At 41.0% G+C, this 20,443-nt stretch overlaps 1 protein-coding gene across 8 annotated transcripts in view; it reads left to right on the forward strand.

The window, feature by feature from the left end:
- ARHGEF28 (Rho guanine nucleotide exchange factor 28) overlaps positions 1-17,877 on the forward strand; it is a 276,813-nt gene extending 258,936 nt beyond the window's left edge. For all 8 annotated transcript variants that reach the window (XM_032474203.1, XM_032474193.1, XM_032474196.1 and 5 more), the window contains one exon: positions 16,642-17,877. In XM_032474203.1, the coding sequence (XP_032330094.1) occupies positions 16,642-16,805 (164 nt within the window). In that variant the 3' untranslated portion in view covers positions 16,806-17,877. The remainder of the gene's footprint in view (positions 1-16,641) is intronic.
- The last annotated feature ends 2,566 nt before the right edge of the window (positions 17,878-20,443 follow it).

Raw genomic sequence — 20,443 nt, forward strand, 5'->3', positions numbered from 1 at the left:
TGTTTCCATCCTGGCACTGACATTTGCTAGAGGCAGATGGCAGAAGATGGGATGGTGTGATACTAGAAGTCAAGGAGGAAGAGGCTTCACGTACTTGGCTTTGCCAAACGCTTCTAGAATCTGTGTGTTTAGGATCTTAGGTTTGTATTCTTGTCATCTCAGATGTACCCTTGCAGTTAACTGTTCAGCTCTGCTGGATTTCTTTTTCTTATTTTAGCATAGTAAATATGGAGGTATTAAATATTCTTAAAATTATATAAGCCTAAACTCTTGGATATGTGTAGATTGTGTTTTCTATACTTGTTTCCATATGGTTCTGTTTTGAGGATGTTCTTATAACAAATATAGAAGCTTAAATGTATATTCCATCTGATTAAGATTGTACCTTTTAAGAAACTAAAGGTTTTCAGAGCTGTGTTGTTACTTCCAGTGAGTAGGTTACACTTCTGACTCTTGATGGATTTATTCCTACCGAAAAAAGCTGTCCTGGTTTTAATTCCTTGTGAATTTATCCAGGTTGGCATGATAGATGATACCCAAAGCAGAGCTCATCCTGTATTTTTGGATGCTTCATTCTTCTGTTTAGCATGAGCTCTAAAATATACTCAAACAGTTTCGCATATGCAAACTACTTTTCACTGGCACAGAAACTGGAAGAAGACAGTGAACGCTTGGGCCAAAGTGTGATGGTCTGTTAGTCAGCACGTAGTGGTGAGGGCGTGTTTTGCCTTTGGGCTCCGGTGTGAGATAGTGCGGTTACCCCCTGAGGACTGTGGGCTGGGCCCCCTCCCCTTTGTAAGGAGCGGCAACACGGCAAGGGCGGGGGGGGGGGACGTGTTTGGCCGCCTTTAAGGGTATCCACTCAACTACCTGCGAAGATTTTTTTTTAAGTTTTAGTTATTTTATGCACTGAACAAGCAGCCTGAGGTAAAGCATCAGGAAGGATCAGGTACTACGTTTGTCTTTCATGGGCTCCCTTGGCTCTGAGCTGGGTGTGAATTGATTACCTTAATGAACGTGGGGACAAAAGCCTAAATCTTCACTGTGTGAGCCTGGAAGCTAACAAAGTACTGGGAAAACTCACGTTAAAGTGATCCTACTCAAAGAAGTTACTGCTTCTGGTAAGAATGTGGAAGAGTTTTAACAAATTAAAATATTTCCTCTTCAAATAAGGATAAAGAAATTTTGATATGTAGATATGGTAGATATAGTTTAGAGATGATTATTTTGTTTTTTTAGACTCTTGGCTAACTTTGAGGATGTGCAGTTTGGGAAATTTTCAGAAAATGTATTTCATGATAGGCTTGATTGAATGACTGATTCAACACTGACCCAGAAAAAAAAACAACAAAACACGAGGGTGGAAACATGTCTAACAATGTCATTTTTGACCAAAATGATCAAGGCGAGATAGATGTTCTTGTGAGGAAAGTAATCAATGCAGTATTTCCCTGTCATTTAAAGGTGAAAAGAATCTACTTTCTTCCCTCTCCTAAACCAAATTTCAGCAAAAAGACTAAAATGATGCTTTTCCAGCGTCATGAACTGTAAGTGCATTTCCTGGTGCTTTACTTCTAAGGGAGGGATTTGAATGAATGAATAAATGAATGGATTCACCGATGAACGCATGAACACGTGAATGCACTTGGTTATGCTGGGACAGTGGAGATGGCTGCCGGGCACGGGGGTTGAGCTCGAAGGCCTGGGAATTGCTCCTGGGTTCAGATTCCTGCCTCTGTCATTTACTGCCTGTGAACATTTAAGTGAGTGTTTAAACTTGCGGTGTCTCGGTTTCCTCATCTATAAAATTGGACTTCTGAGAGTGTCTACTTTGTAGGTAGTATGAGGATTTTACAAGACAAAATGTAAAATTCTGAAACCTTTGGAAGCGCTCGGTAGACACAGTTGTTGTCACTGTTACTGTTACATCTTGTGTTAAGAAAGGAGTCAATCGTCAGGAAGTGCATTCGGTCACTTGAGCCTCTGGGTTGCTTCCAAAATGGTTGCTCTGGGACCTGAAGGATGTATTATGTCTCATTTGAGTATTATCTAAATAGACACTTCTCAAAAAATGTTCCGCAGCACATGACAGAAAGTTCCCATAGTCAGATGTTATTGGGAAATGGTGGTTTGGGGACTACACAGCTTCTTCAAAACTTCCATTGTGCTCCTGTGTACTGTGAACCTCCGAACGTGGCACTTCCCAAACCGATTTAACCACAGCATCCTCTTCTGCAGCCCAGAATCTTGCAGGGCTTCTATTCCTTAAAATACACTGGAAAAAAACCACTGCTGTGAGTGGGTGTTGAAAGAAGCTCATTGTGTGTGGCACACCCTTCAAATGTATTTTTTCCTCCTGTAGGAACAATTGAAATCCAAATGACATACATATCCCAACATGATTTACCACGTGGGTTGTCTTTTGAAAACCAAATCCAACACAATAAGTTTATGATAGAGCTTTGCTTAGCCCCAGGCCAGCACTGGGGCCTGTGGACAAGGGTTCATGTCCAGTCCTCTTAGGGCTTTTTTTGGAGACCTTTCTTGGGCTTATTCAAGTGCACCGTGTGCTGAAGTCAGTCATCGCTGAAGAAGCACAGGAGCTGATGTGCTTGGGCTTGGAGGCCTGATCTGGCCTCTAATCTCACAGCCTCCACTCGTGCTGCTCCGGCCTTTCTCCCCCTGTGGTCCAGCCACGTGAGGTTCCTTCACTTATGTGAAAGCAGCCCCTCTGCTCCCCGCCCCCGCCCCCCCCCCCCCCGCGCCGCCTTCCGTTCATCTGTTTCCCCTGTCAGGAATCTCTTCTCCTCTGCCCTTTATTCCCAACCTGGTTAACTCTTACCTATCTTTCAAGACTTGACTCCAGCGTCACTTCTTCCAGGTGCTTATGCAGACCCTCCCGATCTGGGTTACGAGCTCTCCTTGTGATTTTACAGTGTCCAGTAGCTCCTTGCATTACTTTCCACCATATTTTGTCACTTGTTTTCCCTATTACCCATCTACTCTCCATCACCACAGGTTAATTTTGCTTATTCTAGGTTGGAATGGAATCAGATACAGTGTACCTTGATGTGCCCAGGTTTTCTTGCTCTGCATACTGTTTTTGAGATGCCTCCACACTGTGGCATGAATCTATAGTTGGTCCCCTTTCATGACTGAGGAATCTTGCGTTGATGAATTTACCCCAGTTACTTCCCAGTCTTCTGTGGATGGACACCTGGCTTATTTCTAGTCTTTGGCTCTTAGGAATAAAGCTGCTATAGACATTCTTGTCCAGGACTTTTTGTGAATTATGTTTTTGTTTCTCATGGCTAAATACCTAGGAATAGAATTCCTCCTGGAATAGATGCCTATTTAACTTTTAAGAAACTGAAACAGTTTTCAAAGTGCCTGTACAGACGGTAAACTTCCTGGGTGCTGAGACGAGATCATGTTCAACTCGGTTTCCCTGGCGTCCAACCCAGTGCAGGGCGCATACTAGGCCCTCAGTGTTTGTTGAAGAATGAATGGACAAGAAGCTCAGAACAGTTTTCATTCCAACACACCCTCTACTAACTGGAAAAAAAAATTAATGCTTTGTCCATCAAAGGGATGGAAACTTGACTGGCTAAATGTGGACTCTTTCCAAGCAGAAAAAAAAAAAACGGGGAAAAACAGCTCCCTTCTGCCCCTGCCCTTGGACCTACATGTGTAGGTGAAGCCAAGTATATAGACAACAAGGGACCATAGAAGGGTCCTGACCACCAGTAGCTGCCAGGCTTACCTCCTAAAGTTAAATCTCCCAATGTTCCCATTCAAGATGCTCCACGACCTACTCTTCCAACACACGTCCACCCCTCTTCTTGATGTGCACAAACTTGTATTTCCTCCAGAACCCGACATTCCCTTTGCTGACAGCATCTAGTGTTTTCTCCCCTTCGCAGTAGTGGGGAACTCCACCTGGGCCACCGCCACACAAGGCCACCTCTCCCTGTTGACATTCTGGCCAGCCAGGCTCCATTCAGATTCTTTCTGTGCTCTGAAGCCTGTCTTGGCCACTCTGTATGGAAACACTCTCTCCGAAGTGGTGTCCACCTGTGGACGGTGTGCATTCGTGGTTGGGCAGGTTATCCTGCCTTCTTTGTAGTTGTCTGTGGTGGCACCTTCCTATTCTGTGATGTAATAGGCTTTCGGAGGGCAGTGTGCTTAGGCCCTCGTGGCCTGGAAGGAGCTGGGGCTACTGGTCACTAGTCGAGTAGCTGAGGCTACTTGTTCTTTGCTCTTGGTGGCTGATTCAACTAAAGAGAAGTTAAATTATATGGTAATACTATGGCTCCTTCTTAAGAAGAGTTGTTTACAGAAGGACGAGATCTGTCTAAAACGAGGAGGATATATGCTAACTTGGGGATTTGTGTCACCAGGCAGATAATTAAAAGGAAATTAGCTTTCGTTGGGCTCCAGTGTTGGTTACAGGTCACCAACCTGTCAGGAAGCACAAATATTAACATTTAGAGTGGCTGCATGTGATGCTTGTATGCATAAGACAATTGAAGTTCACCTGCAGGAAGGGAGACCTCCAAGGGGAGAAGTGGTTTCTCTTGTGATGTATGTTCTCTCTTGATTGCTGTTTCGGTAATTTAAAGTCCTAATTTTGTCTCTCTTCTGCAAACGGCCTCCTTCTCTTATGGTACAATTTCTGAAAATATTTAAGTTTAATTTCCAGAAATGTAATATAGTCATCTTTACTATGATAGCAAACATAAATATGGAAAGAATGCTAAGTGTGTGAAAATCTCCACTGAACAAAAACAGTTTTCTATATATTATGTTGTACTTTTAAAATTAGAATCATTTTTGAGTGACATAAATTTGAGGCTGCAGTCAGAAAAGATATTTCAGGCTTTGGTTTCTTAGCAAATGCTACTTCAAAGAATTACAAAGTGGTTCTCGTTTTTAAAAAGAAGAAATTCTCTGTTCTGAAAACCGTACATACCAATTTCTTGGGACAGAAAAAGGCATCATTTTGAGTTCTCAATTTTGTGGTAGGTCAAGAGAAAAATACGCTCATTTGTATACCTTGAAAGAATTGAGTGCCATTTTTTTTAAAGTCTGGTAATAACATAATTATTAAGAAGTAGGTAGAACTAATTAGCTTGGGTGTGTTTGAGCTAATTGCTTGCCTTTTTCTGGTTTAAACAGAAACACTGGATCTTGTATGCTGATGAATTTAAACAGCTGCTTTTCCCTCTGCTGAACCAGTAAGAAGTAAATGCAGCATTAAAATTCCTAGCTTGATTTCCTGCATTATTCACCTGGCAGAGAAGTGAATTCAATTCTTCTTTCAGCAAAATGAGAAGCATAACTCTTTCAATGTGGGTAGGGTCACAGCAGGCCATTTCCAGTTTTATTGCCATGGTATTTAGAAGTCCCTGGTCTCTCACATCCTTAAGAGGAATTCAATGCTATGAAAATACTGCCCTGTCCTTGTAGCTGGAGACCCACATGTCATTTAATTCAGGAAAATCTCAAAAAACCATGCCTACCTCTTAACAGGGACTGTGAGGTTGGGACATCTTAATTTGTTTTGATGTAAAATTTGAGCTTGATGTATTTCTTGCCTACCTGAATGTGTGGACAGTTTCAAACATGTACAACATTAAGCAGAGGAGTGTGAGAGCCACTCATGTACCATCGCTCAGCGTCAGAAACGTTCCCTCTAGATTCCTAGCTGTCCCCTCAACCACACACACCCTGCATTATTTTGAAGCAAATTCTGAAAATCATATGTAAACATTTATTGATATATAACATTTCAGTATATGTCTCTAAAAGATAAGGCTCTCTTTTTAAAACTATTATCACACCTAGGAAAAAATTACCAAAAATTCCATAATATCAACATATAGTCAGTGTTTAAATTTCCAGTTGTTTTATAACTGTAGCACGTGTGTCCTTTTTCTAGTTTTTTTTTTTTTTGACTCAGGATGCAAATAAAGACCACATGTTGCAGTTATTGCTGTGTATTTTAATGCATTTGTAACATAAAAGTTTTAATTATGAAAATTTTCAAACTTACAAAAAAGCATATAAAATACGTTATCAGGCGTGCATTTAACGGAAGTTAACCTTTTACCATATATGCTTCAGAGATCTCTCTGCCCTTTTTTTTTTTAAAGAAATATTAGCTATAAAATCCCTCCCCCTTACCTTTCTCTTTCTTTCCTATTCAGAATTAATCAATTTCCTGTAATTGGTGTATATCATTTCCGTAGTATGTTTTTATGCCATTTAAACATTTATGTATCCGTAAACAATATATCATATGTTTGTTTTGTTTAACAAGCAAAAAATACATTGTTTATCATTGATGGATACATACATAGGTAGTGAAAAACAACAAAAAAATATATTGTTTATGGACACATATAATGTAGTGATATTATAGACTAGCCTGCCCTTCCCTCTCTCCCCCCCATACATTTGTGTGTGTGTGTGTGTGTATTTGCAACTTATTTTTTTCATGCAACATGCATATTCATACATGTAGAACAGTTAATTTTTAAACTACTGTATACTATTTAATTAGTAAACAAACAGCATATTCATTATCCTACTAATGAGTAATTAGGATGTTTCTAAATTTGTTTCTATTACAAATGATTCTCAGTAAACATCCTTTTATGCACATTTCCTTGTGCACATCAATGAGAATTTATTTAGATTATAAACACCTAGAAGTGGCAGGGATGTCTTTGGTTTCCCTGGGTACTACTGATTTCTCTGTAAAATTGTCATGTGACTCTCAGCAGCAATATATGAGTTCCAGTTTCTCCAGATTCTCCCTGATACCTACTATTGTTAGGCTTCTAGAGTTTGCTGATATCGTGGATATGGAATGGGTAACTCATTCTTTCAATTCTTTTCAATTCTTTCAGGGAGCTTTGGCACGTTATTTATATTTATTCGCTTTTTGGGTTTTTTCTTCTCTGAAGTGCCTGTTCATAAAGGTTTGTTCTAACGCCAGTCTATTGGAATTTCAAAAGTATCCAATCTTAATTATGCAGACACATTACTTCTTTTTGAATGGGCTCAATATATTTTGTACTTTGAGTAGTTTTCCAAGGAATCATATTTACAGTTATATGTGGATATTTTAAGATTGGAAAGGACATTTGTGAGAGCTGAGCTCTTTCAAGGTGGAGAAAAATCAACTCTATGTACACAAGCTACTAAAAATAATGTTATTGACTGTTCTGTTCTATCCTACTGAAATTTTAACCATCTGCCTTATTTTTTCAGTATTCTCAATTTTTTTTCCCACCTCCTGTGTTTTCTTCCCAAGTTCCTCTACTTCTCTCAACAATATTGATCAATATTATTTTACATATACTCAACACATTCCAAAATCCACCAGCTTCATTTTCCTTTCTGGAAACATCCCTTTCAGAATCCTCTGTCCTCTTGTTCTAATACGCCCTTGTTGCATCCAGGCCTGCAGGGCGGCTGTCTCCTGGGACATCTCTTCACGCCTCTCCTGTGTTGGGTCCTGTGTCTTCAGCCCCATCCTTCCTCTTCTGTGGTATCTTCCTTTACTTAATGGAGCATATCTCTGAACTTTCCTAAGAAAAGGTATAATGAAAGCACATTTTTTCCCAAGTTAGTTAAAATGTCTTTTTCATTTCACGTATTCATTTTTGCTACTTTTACACTTGGTTTTTTATAACATATCTGGGCTTAGAATCCTAGGTCAAAATTATTTTCCTTCAGAATTCTGAAGGGTTTGATTCTTCCCCTTCCCTGCGTTGCTGTTGAGACGTCTGATGCTGTTCTGATTTTAATCCTATGTTTGTGACCTGCTCTTGCTTTTTGGAAACCTTTAGAATTGTCCGTTTACTCCTTCTTGGATGAATTCGATTACATGCCTTAGTGTGGCCTTTTGTTAAAAATCATTTTTACTAATTATTCATTAGTCTCTTTCAATCTAGAAATGTGTTTCCTTTCATCCTGAGATATTTTCTTCTTTAAAATAAATTGCTTCTTTTCAGTTTTATTTCACTAGAACTGTTTCCAGTTATAAATTGGACACCTTGGATCCTCTGGTTTTTCTGTTTTTTTTTTTTTTTTTCCTTTTATTTCCATTTCTTCATGTTTTTGTTCTACTTTCTGGGAGATTTTCTTGTCCTTAACCTCCTACTATTCTACTGATTTTTTTTTTTTTAAATCAGCCAACATATATTTAATTTTTAAGAGATTTCCCTTATTCTCTTATCGCTCCTACTTTGTGGAATCTTGTGTGGTGGCTGAAATGTCTATTAAATATATCTTTGAAGATATTATGGTTTGTGATGTTTTCTTCAGCTTCCTGTGTTTCTCTTGTGTTCTGTTTTCAGGTTAGGTTTATCTCCATGTTTGTTCTAGGCGCTCTCCTTCCTAGTCATGCTGTACCTGCCATTGTGGCTTGGTGTGAAGATTGACTTTAATGTTTGACTGAAGGTCAAATAACGATAGGCTTAAAGATAGAAGCCCTATCATGCAGTTCTATCTTGACTACATTTTCAGTTTGAGGCTGCTGAGAAGACAAGAAATGAAATTTTAAGGTACTTTCTAAACATAAGAATTTCAGGGGGAGGTACCAAGATGGCGGAGTAGAGAGACTCACAGCTCGCCCTGTCCCACAAATACATCGAGAATTACACCTACAATCCTACTGAATCGCAAAGAACACCTGCTGAACTCTGGCAGAGTGTCTCTTGCTTCGAAATACAGGAGAATTCTCACAAAATCTGATAAACAACACATACATCCTGTATAGCACAGGGAACTATATTCAATATCTTGTAGTAACTTATGGTGAAAAAAATATGAAAACGAATATATTATATGTACAACTGAAGCATTATGCTGTACACCAGAAATTGACACAATATTGTAAACTGACTATACTTCAATAAAAATATATATACAAAAAAAAAAAAGAATTTCAAATTGGCGATTCCCACAACTCTAATTAGAGAGAATTTTTGAATGACGTATTCACTAGTTCATTTGACAGTATCTATTGATACCTACTATTATTATGAACTGAAGTTGACTTTGATGTTGCTGGACTAGACGTGCTACTTTTAGTTCCTAATTCTTAAAAAAAAAATCACTTTTTAGCTTTATGTAAACTCAAAAGGCTAAAGAATAGGAAACTAAATTCCAAAAGAACCTTATCAATTCATTTTGGCCAAGGACAAATACACCTAGGGTATAAAATGAGATCTTTTCTGAATTACATTTCACTTAGGATATGTTAGCCTTTCTAGGCAAAAGCAAAGACCATACCTGAATCTGTATCATTTTTATGGATAGCTATAAACTCAAATGAACCTCATCTATTTTATGGAATAGGTTCATTGAATTGTGTATCTTTCTAAATAGACACGAACCCATACACAGCATTTGCCAATGACTTGTCATACAGTCACATTAAACTTGATATAAACACACTCGGCGTCCAGAAGAGGCATCTGATTTATTGCCGCAATGTTCTGTTTATATCAAACATACAAAAGCTTGGCTATTGGAATAATAGAGAAACCTTTAGAATTTTATATTCCAAATATATGGAAGACTATGGACTTTTAAAAAACTTATCATAGAATGTTTTAAACATATATACAAAAGTAGAGAGAATGATTTGATGACCTCCCAGCTTTAACGATTACCAGCACACAGCCAACCCTGGTTCATCAGTGCCTTTTCTTCTCTCCTCTCATGTCAGGCTTTCTTAAAGCAGATCCAGAACATCCCATCATTTCATCCAAAAATACTCCAGTATCTTTCTCTAAAAGATGCGCACTCTTTTTTATTTTTTTTTACATCACCACAGTATCATTTTTATACCTTGGATACCTTAACAATTTTTACTTAAAATCATACTGTCAGTACTTGCATTTCTTTGATTGTCTCAATATTTTCCCTTGGTTTGTTCAAAATGGGATCCAAATAATTTGATATATTGCATTTGTTTGTATCTCTTAAAAGTCTCCTTTAATCTAAGGTTCCCTTGCCTTAAAAAAAATCTTACAAAAGATTTATAAATCTTGAAAAGACTGGGTTGTTTATGTGCTGAAAAGATATTTTTTTCTGAAAAAATTATATTTTTCTTTTGAAAAATTTTCTGCGTTCTAGATTTTGCTGATTGCATCCATATGGTGTCATTTAACATAATCTTCTCTGGCTGTATTTCCTGTCAACTTGGGAATAGGTATTTGATGTTTGACTAGATACAGGCTTTATTTTTTGACATGAAAAATCTTCATAGATAGGGTTGTCTATTTCCTAAATAATATTAATGTTGTATCTTTCCTGTGCATCCCATCAGGAGGCTTGCCATATCTGTTTCTCTTTTTGTGATATTAAGATTGATCCATGGATTCAGATGTTGTCAGCTTGATTCATCCATTATAAAGTTTGGGGGATGGTGGGTGTAGCTCTGTGGTAGAGCACGTGCTTGGCATGCATGAGGTCCTAGGTTCAATCCCCTCCCTCCAAAAAGTTCCCCATCAACTTTTCTCCTAATGGTGTTAGCAGCTATTGATGGTGATTACCCAAGTCCACTCTAGACATTATATACAGGGTTAAAAGTTTCTGACTTTGGAAAACCTCACCCATTTCCAGCTTCCCACCCCTGATTTATTCTGGCACCTTGGTCATTTACTGTCTGTCTTTCTAAGTCTACCAGAGATTGAGCATCGCTAGTGCACCCTTCCCCAGAGTGTGTTGCATAGAACATGACACTGCAAAGTACACTGTGAGAAAAATCTCCCCGAGTCTGGGGTTGTCCGCATAGAGTTTTTCCCTCTCAGAGGTTTATAGTGCAGGCGAGCCTGTTAAAGTTCTGAGGAATCTGCTAATAAAAAAACTTGATTAACCCAGAGTTTCATCAACTTGCTTGACCACGGTATTCTTTTATCATCAATACCTAGTAGTATCCTGTTCAGAGAAACACACTTCAAAATGCATCCCAAAGAAGAGAGGAAGGTGGTGGCACTCGCCCCGTCCTCCCGTGGGGCTTGCTGATACTGAGATCATGACTCCTTAACACGGGACTCTTCAGGGGAGAAAGAGTGTGAGAGCAAATCCGAGTTCAGACACCAGAGAGAATTGGCGTATCGTAACACATCTTGTGTTTGATTAATGACTAATGATCATAACACATCTTGTGTTAATATAATCATATCGTCATTGTACTGATTGCTTCAATTGCTGTGTTCCTTGTCATCATTACCTACGTAACCAACACAGATTATTTCCAATATGTTAATTACTAGTAAGAATATAAAGTCCAACTTTATTTTCTCTAACAGTCACAACCTAAAAAAAAAAACTGTAAGTTTGGTTTCTTACATTACAAGTGTACACATGTACATCACGCATGCGTGTGTGCGTGCACACACACCCCTCCCCGCCCCAGAGCACACTTCAGGTCTTTTATTTCAGGTGCAGTATTGGTACATGAGGAGTAATAAAGGGAATCATAACACTGAGATTGTTGGCTTCAGATATCAACTCCAGATTGGTTTTTATGCCAGAGGCTCACTTTGTGGCTCACAATGGGAAGTGCAGTTGAGCAAAATTAGCAAGAGAGACCAATTTTCCTTTGCTCGGAGGACACCTTGAGCTTTGTACAATAAATGTTTTCCATTAGAAGGAAAATGCTGTGCATTAAAGTTCCTGAGAAAAAAAACCAGTGATTGCCAGTAATGCCATCAGGAAACAATTTTGTAAATGTTTCACAGTATAAGCATGAATCAATCATTAAATAGGGCATACAAGTTATTTTGCAGACTTGGAACATTAATGACAATTTCTTTGGAGGTGGTGTTATTCTAGGAAAGTGTGAAGTTTGATTTCAGGAACATGCACAAGGGATACAGGAACAAGAAGTCTAAGTCAGAACACTTCGTTAAAATAAAGAAGAGCAGAGCCAAGACCCAGGAGACATGGAGCTCTGTTTTGTGAGGTTTGTTGGGGAGAATGGAATAGGATAAGACAGGAGGAGGGCTGAACAAGGCATCATCAGTGATTCCAACAGTAGACTCACTGTACTTTCTGTAGCTCTGCATTGCTGGCCGTTGGGGAGTGCTGAGCTGCTTTCAGACCTGGACAATGTTCAGACCTAGACAGCTAATGTTTATGATGGGAGTTCTTCTGGTGCTTTTAAATGGAAACAAAGCTTTTCTTTAAAAATTACCATGGCTTTAAAATGCTTTTCTATTCCAGAAAATCCAGAAGAAGGCAAAGACTAGATGAGTTAAATATGTAAAACTCTAGACACCTCTGTTCTTTACGACAAATGACTCTTAAGTTTGCTGTTCATAGAAGAGGAGACCAAGTTCAGATTTTGACCATTATTTGACCATGGCCGTTATTTGCACTAATTAAGTAACTTTCCAAATACTGTGCTTTAAGGACTGGGTGGGCTCAACTCAAATACATGTTTTTGGAAAGACAGAAAGTAGAAGGGTGGAACCTATGTCTGGAAATTACCCTAAAAACATTATTTTTAAAGTCAACCTAAGGTAGTAAATTTGCATTCCTTGGGCGTAGAGCACTTGAAAAAAATGTTTCCGTTTCTTGCACCCCTAGAATATTATTTGGTGCATTACTGCATTACTGAGCCAAAACACAGATGCAAAAATTCTCCTACAGTGTAAGAAGTTTAAGAGGCCTGAATGATGATTTCAGTTGGATCCTTCATGAACTGAAGCCCAGAGAGGGCAAATGACTTGCCCAAGTTTACATTTTATCTTGCAGTTTGAAAAATTTCATTCATATCTCACTTTTGGGGACACTTTGTTCACTCTTCATATGACACATGGTTGCATTTTATACCTTGAGTTTACAGTCTGGTCTTGAAAGTAACCAATTGTCCCATTGGCTCAAAAGCATGACCATGATGCTGAGCGGATGGAGGGGGCCCATGTTCCTTCCTGCCCTTCAGGAGCTGATCGCTGTGGTTGTATCATCCCAGATCCCGCATCCTCTTCTCTGATTGTTTGAAATTCCAAGAGCCGGTGCGCACAGTGTGAAAACAATAAATGCAAATCTCAACCATCAGGTTGCAGTGAAGGGCTAGAAATGGGGGGATTAGGGGGCTGTCTCTGGGTATCAGTGCCCCATGCAGCCTGTGGCCTGGGAATTCTCTGCCCCGTGTCCACAAGACAAATGCAGACACTTAGAATTTTTAGAAACTTCGTTAGAAGACTGACTTAGACTCTACAGTGCATCTAAAGAGATTTCCTGTGAAGGATGAAGTTTTAGGCTGTGAATAAAAGTTCAGCTAAATAGGAAAAAAAAAAAAAACAACCCTGCACCAAGATTCTGCTTCTCCACTTGGTTTAACTAGGCTTTTATGTGTTTCTGCTCATTCGTCCGTGTTTAAAGGTCAATAATGTTCATTCTGTTAAGTTTCCAGAGGGATGGTAAGGATCAAATTATTTCTTTTATGTCAACTAAGAGGGACAGTTGTGTTGAGACACTGGATTAAAAGGTTCTTTGTAGTCTGAAGTTTTGTTTCTTTATAATAGCACTTGGTTTTTAGTTGACCAAATTATGATTGTATTAATATTTCTTTGCTTATTAAAAAAAGAAGTATTCTCTTTTTATGTCCAGTAATTTACAACCATTTCGATCACAAATAAAAGTAGATGATTCATTTTACTCCCCAAGAATTCTGCTTTCTGAATCAGTGAGGTTTTATTTGAACAAATGTGTTTTCAGTTGAGTGTTCTCTACGATGGTCATACTCTCTAGGGTAAAAAGTGTGGAAAAAGGTGGGTGACCTTGAGAAATACACAATTGCTGTGCTGGAGTTCTTTCAGGGTTGAAATGGAGCAATAAAATCAGAAATCACAAGACGGTTTCTAATTTCAAAGCCAGACAGTCTGACCTCGCCTAAATAGTTCAGGTACAAACCAAGAAGGAACACGGAGAAGGAAATTGAGTTCCCCTCCAGGTGACACGCAGCCACAGCAACCTCCATTAATACATCTGGGGTTTCAGCCTCAGCCGTTCCTTCACTTTTGGGTCTAAGAGATATTTTTCTCCTATATTTTTATTCTTATTTGAAGAAGTTCTGATGAAGCCTCTCTCTATATCCTCTTATACTCACACATAAATTAAAAATCCCCCCCCCCATGTTCATTCTTGGTTCTCTGTCCTCCTCAACTACAGCCTACAGTTTAAGACAAGAGAATGCTTTCTGCTGTGTATCGGGTTCTTCGGCTTTTTGAACAAGTCTTCGCTAGGAACCATTAAGGGGGCTTCCCCAACACCTAGCCTCACCAGTGTTTTGGATTCTTTGCTACATGTTTCATACCCAGGGGAAGGAAACTTACATGGATTAAGGGCTTCCATTGTGCCTGGCATTGTCACCAGCAGTTACCTCCCAGCCGCCGCATTCGATGGATGCTTGTCCATCCTCCATGCAGTGTCTCTTGCGCCCTGGTTGGACCTTCTGCTGACGAGGAGGCAGCACTGTGGTTGGCGGCTTGGGTGAACTATTCTCCAATCCGTTAGTATCTGCTAGATGGAAATTTTGAGGTGTGCTTCTGTTTTTCAGGTTGTATAATATTAAACATCAGTAGTAGTTTGGGAATATTTATTCTTAGAGGTGGAACGGTTTTATTCTAATGCCTGGGAAAAGGAGTTGAAAGTGTGAAAATGTGTGATAACCACAGACAGGCAAAGGACAGAGGACATTCTAGGTTGATTTATTTTACCGCGATAGTGAAATCATTGCCTGGGGGTTTTGGGGTTTACCTGATTCAATGAGGGAGTTTCCTAATTTTATAGTAATTACCATGTCAGTTGGGAGGAGCTCAGAATGTCTTTTTCTCTCTCTTTTTTGTAAGTGACTCTTTAAAATGTGGTCCTTAGGAAGGAAGATAACTGTTAAACATCCAGGGTCTCTTAATTCAGCAAAGATGGTCAAGCCATTTCCAGCACAAGGAGAAATGGGGATCATGAGAATCTTGAGCAGATGGGCAAATGGCAATGGCCCTCTGAGTTCAAACCTAGACTCCTTCCTGGCTGTGTGATGGGCAAAAGTGTAACTGGCCTGAGCCTCGGTTTCCCAACCTGTACTTTGTGAGTTACAGTGTTTTGAGGCTTAGAGAGACGATGACTGTAGAAGACCTGGAACACTCTATACGTGGTGGTACTTAGAGGCATCTTCCAGAGTTATGTTTCCAGTATCAGAGTGAGTTCCCAGTATTTGAGGTACAGGATTTGGAATGAGGGTCAGGAGAATCATCACCCCAGTGTCAATGGATATCTGAGGTGTCTGAGATGGCCTAAACCTTTGAGCAAAGCTGTGGAGTGCAGCACCCCCTCCCCCTACTCTCTCTTCCTCCAAGGGTCCTCTCAGCTTCTCAGGCGAGGCACAGGTCAGCCCCTCCCGGTGACTGGTGTCTACTCCCTGTGGAGGCAGTGGTGGAAGGAAGAATAGTGGGGAAGCCACATCCCTGAAGGTGGAGCCTTGTGAGGACTTTGGGCTCTTCATTCCTGCCAGGCTTTGCTACCTGCCTCCCTAATAACTGAAGAGCCTTGTCAGGAGGGTCAGAGTTACAAGTGTTTTTGTCATCAGCATGCCAGCTGTTCTGTGTATCCATCTAAATGATAGAGGCTTTGAATAAAATGTGGCCAGGATTATAATGGCCTCTTGTTAATGACTGAAAGAAAGAGCATGTGGCCCTCAGGGCTCTCCATCTTCCCACCTGGGTATCCACATGTCCTCTGCTTCCTGCTCCAGCTGAAGCTGGTTGTTTGTAACTTTGCCACAGAGCCAAGCTTCAGGGATGGTGGTCCACGGAACAACGTGGAGAACGTGGTCTGCAGCAGGAACCTTGCTTTTCCCCCAAATCACAAGCCACCTTTGCCTTCCCTTTAAACCATGTATTAGAAGGTTTTTACCAGAAAAGAAGAAAACAGACTATGCCCTGCTGTTGCTAGGTAACCAGAAAACAAAAACAAAAACAAAAACAAAGCCAGTCAGTCGATACTGGAACGGTTTCCCCCCGGAACCTGGCTACTCTTGCAAAATGATTCGTGTGGTGTTAACAGATTTGTATACTGATGGGGCTGGAGGGTCTCCAGCCTTCATCTCCTTTCTCCTGGCCCCTTACTGCCCATCAGTAAAACTCCAGGTACATTATGAGTCTTCAGGTCAGTTCTTGACTTTGAGATATTCTGAGGGAGGATGCTGTGCAGATGCAAATGCGGCTGATTGCACAGAGCTAGGGGAGATACTGTATTTCTCAGACGTGGAACCACCTTTAAAACTAACTGGGCACCCCTTTCTCAGCAGTCCCAGTGTTCTAACAGCCCACAACTGGTGACGTCTTTATTCATTTGATGTTTCCCTGGGAGTATTTTGTAAAGTTTATCTTTAGCCATAGGAGACATTTGTACACATAACCGAACATTGTAATATTTTTGATTAAGGCATTAGGTATGCATTTTGTTCCTTCCTCACTGGACTCTGTCATTCTCTCTGCGGCTGGCTCTATGGCCTTGGCATTTCCCAGCCTTAGGGGGGTCTGCCTGAGTGTCACCTACCTTGTGGGTCTCAAGCTGACTCTTCTGTGACCTGTGCTGTCTTGTCTTTTGCAGATTTGGACATCTCTCAGACTGAATACCCACCCCTTAGCGACTCCAATCCACACGGCCCTCAGCTGCAGACATTTATAGCAGAAGCAAAGCTCAGTCTACAGAGAGTGACCAGCCCAGACGGGGAATCTGGAGATGGAGCAGAAGAAAATATTGTTTACCTCTAACTGTGTTGTTATGTTTCCAAACAAAACAAAACACTGGTGTTTTCAGGAGAAATTTCTTTTTCCTTTTCCTGATGTGTGTGTGACTGCGTCCACATTGCTTTAGGAGTAATATTTAACGTTTCATGCAAGTTCATTTGGGGGCATGAGTCTAATAATTAAATTATTGAAAGCAGCTGTTTGTAATGATCATTCACTTACCACACCTAATTTCAGATTTCTGGAGGAGAAATTAACTTAAGTAAGCAAAAATATTTTCCAAGTTGTTAGGACCCTAAGTTTCCATGTTATATTTTCTACTGGATCATCTGCTTTTCAAAGTGTCCTTTAAAATCTTGACGAAGCAGTTCGGACAGAAAGAGTGACATTCATGTTGGGCAAACTTTCGCCATCACAGCAGCTAATTAAGGAGAGTGACTTCAGTGCTCTCAGACATCGAAGGGGTCACACCTGGTGGTGATCTGTTACAGTCACCATGCAACCAAGGTGTCCAGTCTGGACATCTGCCCTGACCGGGCAGCCACTCTGCTGTGGACACAGTCTGGACTCAGGACCTGGGCCAGAGGTTTTTCAGATACACTTTCTTGGTCCTAAGGCTTGTCGGCTTTCAAGCCACAGTTCAGCATCATCCATCATTCAACACAGCCCAGAGGCAAAGCCGCAACAAGTCGGTTTGGATGTAAACTTGGCTACTAACGTGAAACTTCAGTAGTGCACGCCCGTGCTCCTGGTGGCTGGCCTGTCCCCGCCGGCCCCGGGAGCGCCAGCGGCCTCCACTCCCTGGAAGGAGCGCCGCGCTGCAGCTAGTTAAGGACAAAAACTGCTCTCCGGTGAAGCTTGTTTGAAGCTTGTTGCCTGTATGTGCTTTTCCACAGAGGAAAACCGGTACATCTTGCCTTCAGGGTAATACGGGTCTCTCTGTGAGAAAATAAACCGGGAAATGCTTTCAGGTGGTTCTTCAGAAATATCTGTATGTGTTTTGGTCAGTGTCAATAAATACCTTTTACCTCACTATTATACTTTGAAATTTTAAAATTGTGTGGAACTGTAATAAAATACACATTTCATACTCAAATGCAACCTCCCTTTATTAAAAATGAAAATAAAGGAGGAATACTAAGTTCACCCAGACTTGCCGTCCTTACCAGGAGGGAGCTGTGATCAGAAGGGAAAAATATTCACCCAGCTCCCATTGCTTGTTTTTTCCCTAAAGTTGCCGGTTGGATAACTATTTTCACTTGAGCAAGTCAAATCTTAGTTTTAAAGAAAGCCTTTTTGGGAGAGGGGCACCCCCTTTTTTTTTTGACTTGCTGCTTCTGGCCATTTGGGTCACAATCATATTAACACATTCAGAGACAAATCTTCACAGAATGGATATAGCTCATTAAAATGTTAATCAATCATTTCATCTCCAAAATGAACTCCTCAATTATAAGATGCATCTTCTCTTCCTAAAGACTTCGAGACAGAAGGCTCTATCTTCCCTCTCTCTCAGTAATGTCTATTCCAGAATCCTCTATCCCTCGAATAAAAAGCACATAGATATTTCAGTCCAAATCCTTGCTCCAATAACTATAAGTATCTTTCCCTTTTTCCTGACAGCAGATATGGAAATTAACCATGTGTGAAAATAGGTAGAGATGTTCTAAATCCCCGTGGAGTTCTTTAAGAACATGTGTGCTCAGTTGATTTTCAAGTCCTGCGAACTCTGGGGCTTTGTGTAGCCACCCTGTGGAAGGCCTTGGCATCTTTTGTTATGTCTCTGTTCATAGGTTCTTCCTGGTAACTTTAATATTTAATTTTATGTCTTTTCAATTAAAACAACTAAGTCTCAAAGGTTTTTTGATAAGTTCTTCCATTTTACTTTGTCCTCACTATTTAATGAGCTCAGATCTCAGTAGAGTTCACTCTGTGGCTCCAACAGAAATTCGCTAATCTTAGAAAACCACCCTATTTCTCAGCATCATAAGTAAGTTTCCGTCAAAGGATACTTCCCACCCACCGAAGATCTTGGAGGAAACATTCAGCCCTTTAGAGACTGGTTGTGGAAGGGAAAGCAACGTTTTTTGCTCTGTCCCTTCCAGGCTGCATGCATCTACTTGCGTCTCGTTTATAGTCCAAGCTTCTCTGTGGCTCATCAGGGCATAGTTGCTGGAATCCTGGGACACTTTCCAGCCCACTCACCATGGAGCCATGGTCATTCAGAAAAGGGTAAAAGCACTCGCTGCAGAGAGGGGGGTGGCGGCGGTGTGTGTAAGGGTTATATAAGGTGAAGATGATGAGACGAAATTGGGGGTTACAGATAAGTAAAAAGGAGGATGTATTCCTTCCTGTGACCTCGGACCGTCTTTCAAACTCAGAATAAAACTGAGGCTACTAAGGTTCAATCATCTCTGTCTTTCTGGATGAGAGGCTTGGAGTAGAGATTCTGCAGCCAGATCTCTGACTTCCGGGCTGTGTCCCTGGTATGTTACTTCACCTCTCTAGGTCTCAGTTTCCTCATCTATGAAACAAAGATGATTACCTTACAGAACTGTTGTGAGAATTAAATGATTATGCAATGTGCTTAGAACAGAGCCTGGGGCATAGCAATCACTCAATATGTGCTAGCTATTATTATCATATCATAAAAAACTCTGAATAATTGCTCAGCCTGGTCCCAGACCTTAGGCAGGTTGCACCTGCACAGCCAGAAGCAGTGAGTAGAGTGGTCAGATGCCTGGAGATGGTAGGTATGAGAGTGGACTAAGGCTTCCTAAGGTTAGCTTTCAGCTTATTTGCATTTAACTCATTCAATTAACATTTATTGACTGTCTCCTAAAGGCCAGTCTATTAGAAACAATGTAAAAGTGAACAAGTTTGTAAGTTGTTGAAGACAAACACAGGAACAGATGCGGAGGAGTACTGGTCACTATGGGAGCTCAGAGAAAGAGCATGTAGGGGCCAGTAACATGTGCATGGAGGGAGTTGTCCTAAAGGAGAAGATGCCCAAGGCTTGAAGGATAAGTAGAGAGTCAGAGGGTGGGGGACCCAAGCCAAAGTCCAGAGGCATAAAACAAGACTTGAGAGACACTGACGCACACACTTGGAAGCACTGCAGGAGCCCCTCCCCGTCTAGGTTAAGGTGTCCAGGGAGAAGGACCCATCTGTCTCGCTTCTTTCCAGCACTCTAGCACGAGTCGTGGGGAAACATGGGAGCACCTCTCCCAGCTTGGAACTGATCACGTCCCACGTACAGCTGGGTTATGGTGGGCTACAGAAACCCAGAGTAAGCCTTAGTCAAATGCATTTCACTTGCTTTCACTAATCAAGATCGTCTACGAAAGACGTGCCTGTCCTCCAAGCACCGTGGAGCCTAAACAAGATGTTTGCCCGAGTTGTTTTCCAGGGGCTTGGAGTCAGCTGTGTCTAGTCTGAGCCCAGCCGGTTAAGACTGGAGAGGCCCGCCGACCCCCCAGCTGGGCATGCGTGAGTGTCCGCTCCGCGACCTTCTGACGTCAGCGGGCAGAAACTCCGCCCTCCGAGCGTGCGAAGCGGCTCCATTTTGCACGTGCAGGGGGCTGGGGCTCAGTTACACCTGAGCAGGATGATGGTCACCTGTGCCCGTCCCCGGTCCTTTCCGCACGCTCCCCACGCCTCTG

Source organism: Camelus ferus, chromosome 3 (assembly GCF_009834535.1).
Source record: "Camelus ferus isolate YT-003-E chromosome 3, BCGSAC_Cfer_1.0, whole genome shotgun sequence".
In the NCBI taxonomy this organism is placed as follows: Eukaryota; Metazoa; Chordata; class Mammalia; order Artiodactyla; family Camelidae; genus Camelus; species Camelus ferus.